The sequence below is a fragment of the Micropterus dolomieu genome, unplaced genomic scaffold (genome assembly GCF_021292245.1).
Source record: "Micropterus dolomieu isolate WLL.071019.BEF.003 ecotype Adirondacks unplaced genomic scaffold, ASM2129224v1 contig_9729, whole genome shotgun sequence".
NCBI classification, from domain to species: domain Eukaryota; kingdom Metazoa; phylum Chordata; class Actinopteri; order Centrarchiformes; family Centrarchidae; genus Micropterus; species Micropterus dolomieu.
Genome location: NW_025738715.1, coordinates 1 through 2468, shown reverse-complemented (window position 1 = coordinate 2468; position 2468 = coordinate 1). Strand labels below are relative to the sequence as shown.

At 37.7% G+C, this 2468-nt stretch overlaps 1 protein-coding gene across 1 annotated transcript; it reads left to right on the top strand.

Annotated features, from left to right (window-relative positions):
* Nucleotides 1–1513: 1513 nt before the first annotated feature.
* On the top strand, nt 1514–2158 carry LOC123965449 (CD209 antigen-like protein 2; the record flags this gene model as incomplete). Its single annotated transcript, XM_046041965.1, has 3 exons — nt 1514–1607; nt 1692–1796; nt 2016–2158. Coding segments are annotated over exons 1-3 (339 nt in total), but the record flags the coding sequence as incomplete, so codon positions are not given.
* Between the last annotated feature and the right edge of the window lie 310 nt (nt 2159–2468).

Genomic DNA, 2468 nt, shown 5'->3' with positions numbered 1-2468 from the left:
TCTTTCTTTCTGTCATGCTTTTAGGGGAGCCGTTGTCTCATTTAGGTGAGCTAAGATCCCCCTGGCTCCCCCGTAGTTCGCATCATGCCTACAACCTGTTCTCATTCCCTGACTTGTCACATATGGCATGGTCAAGGCCTATCGGCGTTGGGAACACACTGGAGATCCCTATAGCGTCATAGGTCAACGCAGTGGGGGAAGCGCTGTAGCGTCACTTTGTGAAGGTGTGTGACAGGCTATTTAAGAGAAAAGACTGAGTGAGAACATGGTTGGGATGAAAGGAGGGCCAGGACCTTTGAGACTTGTGGTTGTGTAACAAAAAGTCAACTAATTTTATATTTAATTTTGACAACTGTGGCGAATTTGATCGTAGAAGTAAACACTATATTACAGAGCCACAAACACTTTTTAAGTATGTCAGCATCAAGAAAGCATTTTGTTTTGGGCTGATCTGAAGCAGCTGGTTACCTGCAGCCTCCGGTACTGCAGCTTTATGATATTGTCCCGTTTTTCTAACTAAAAACCCACTTATGTTGATCCTCAAGCTCATCTTAATTACATTTAATCAGGCACCGCCATCGCCCAAGTGTATCTGCTGCAGCTTTATCAAGTGTAACACACAAAGCTGCACAAATCAGACTTATTAAATATCAAAATCAATATTTTTCCGTTTTGGTTTTAAAACAGAAAAACAAAAACCAATGTCTGTTTTTTTGTTTTCTGTTTGTCTTTTTTTCAGTTTTGGTTTTAAAACAGAACCCCCCCCCCCCAAAAAAAACAAGTTGTTTTTTGGTTTTCGATTTGGTTTTGAAATGAAATAATGAAAGAACGAACCATTCTCCTTGTTTTAATCCTGGTGAAGAGCACCAGCTTCAGACTTTAAAGGACAGGTTCTGTTTTGTTTGTTCATCATATAATACTGACCTGCCGTGTGCATTTTGAAAGCTATTTGAGTTATTTGTCGCTGTAAACATTCCTTCTGCCAGCTCCTTGTAAAAATGCATTCTAACATTCAGCTGAAGCTACTATGAGAATTCAGAAGTCTGAATTATAAAATTCAAGTGAGAACATTGTACTAAAACAAATGAACTTTGGAAGGAAGCCTCATACTAGCTTTGCCTGAAAAATACATTTGTTCACAAGTTTTTATGTCCCATTTACACTGCAGTCACACTAAGAGAGGAATAACTGCAGAGCCAGGAACAAAACATGAATCATTTTATTGATCATATGGCATTTGAGTCTGGAGCTATTCTATACGGCAGCTGAATATACCGCATTCAGGATGTACCCTTTCACGCCGTTTAACCACAGTTACTTGATGTTGTTGATCTGCATTTTGGTTCTTCATCACACTTGATCAGTCGGCAAGTCAGTGATCCAGTAATAGTACGTGGCAGGTTAAAAGACACTAAAAAACTGACTTACAGTTTGAAATAGAGAGTGATTTTAATTATGCAGGGAAAGTAACTTCATTCTGTCTTTAGTTTAAAGTGAATGGGTTGGTGTGTTTCTTATGTCGTCAGTCACTTTGGAAAAAGACCAGCTGCAGACCAGATACGACAAACTGTACAACAACTACAGCGAGGTCAAGGGACAAATTTCAGGTAAGAAAGGTTTAAAAGAAAAGCAAATACCATAATACATTTTCATCCTGTCTTACACTTTAATCTATCATTGTTTTTCTCAAGATATGGCAGTGAACATCAGTCAGTTACAGAGCAGTTACAAGACACTGAGGAAAAATCACAGCCAGATACAGGATGAAGTAAAGCAGCTGAAGGACAAAATTAAAGGTGATGAACTGAAAAAATTCACTTAATAATTTAACTTTTTCATTACTTTTAATTATAATTATTTGATGCTGTTGAGCTGTTTGCAAAGTGTTTATTTGTGTTTATTTCTGTTAAAAATGAGATTGTAGTTGTAAACAAGCAGGCAAGAAAGATATTTAAGAACATTTTTATCAATTTAAACAGTGAATGACATAAAATCCATCTTTTAACGACATGAAGAGAAGTGTTGTCCTGAAGGATGGAAGAGATTTGGATTCAGCTGTTACTTTAAATCCAATGAGAAGAAAACTTGTTCTGAAAGCAGAAGTGACTGTCAAAGGAAAGGAGCAGATCTGGTGATCATAAACAACAAAGAGGAACAGGTGAGTGTGTTTGTTACTGAGTGTGGGATCTTAGATGTAGCTGCCAGTGATCTGTTACTTCTGTTTTTGACCTGCAGCCAGTCGGCTTCCTATGACGATGCATTAGGGCCATTGTAGGTGGAAATAAAAAACATTACGGAGCGAAGACAAAAAAACACTTGAATATTCTCTGAGACTAAGGTTATAAATTTGAAAGAGAAAACTTGAAAAATAATGTTTCAGTAGAGTTTTGCATTATAACCATCTAAAAACTGAGGAGCAAACTGGCTCTGTTTGGGTCTGTGAGCTTTATCGGAGGTGCTGAAGTTCA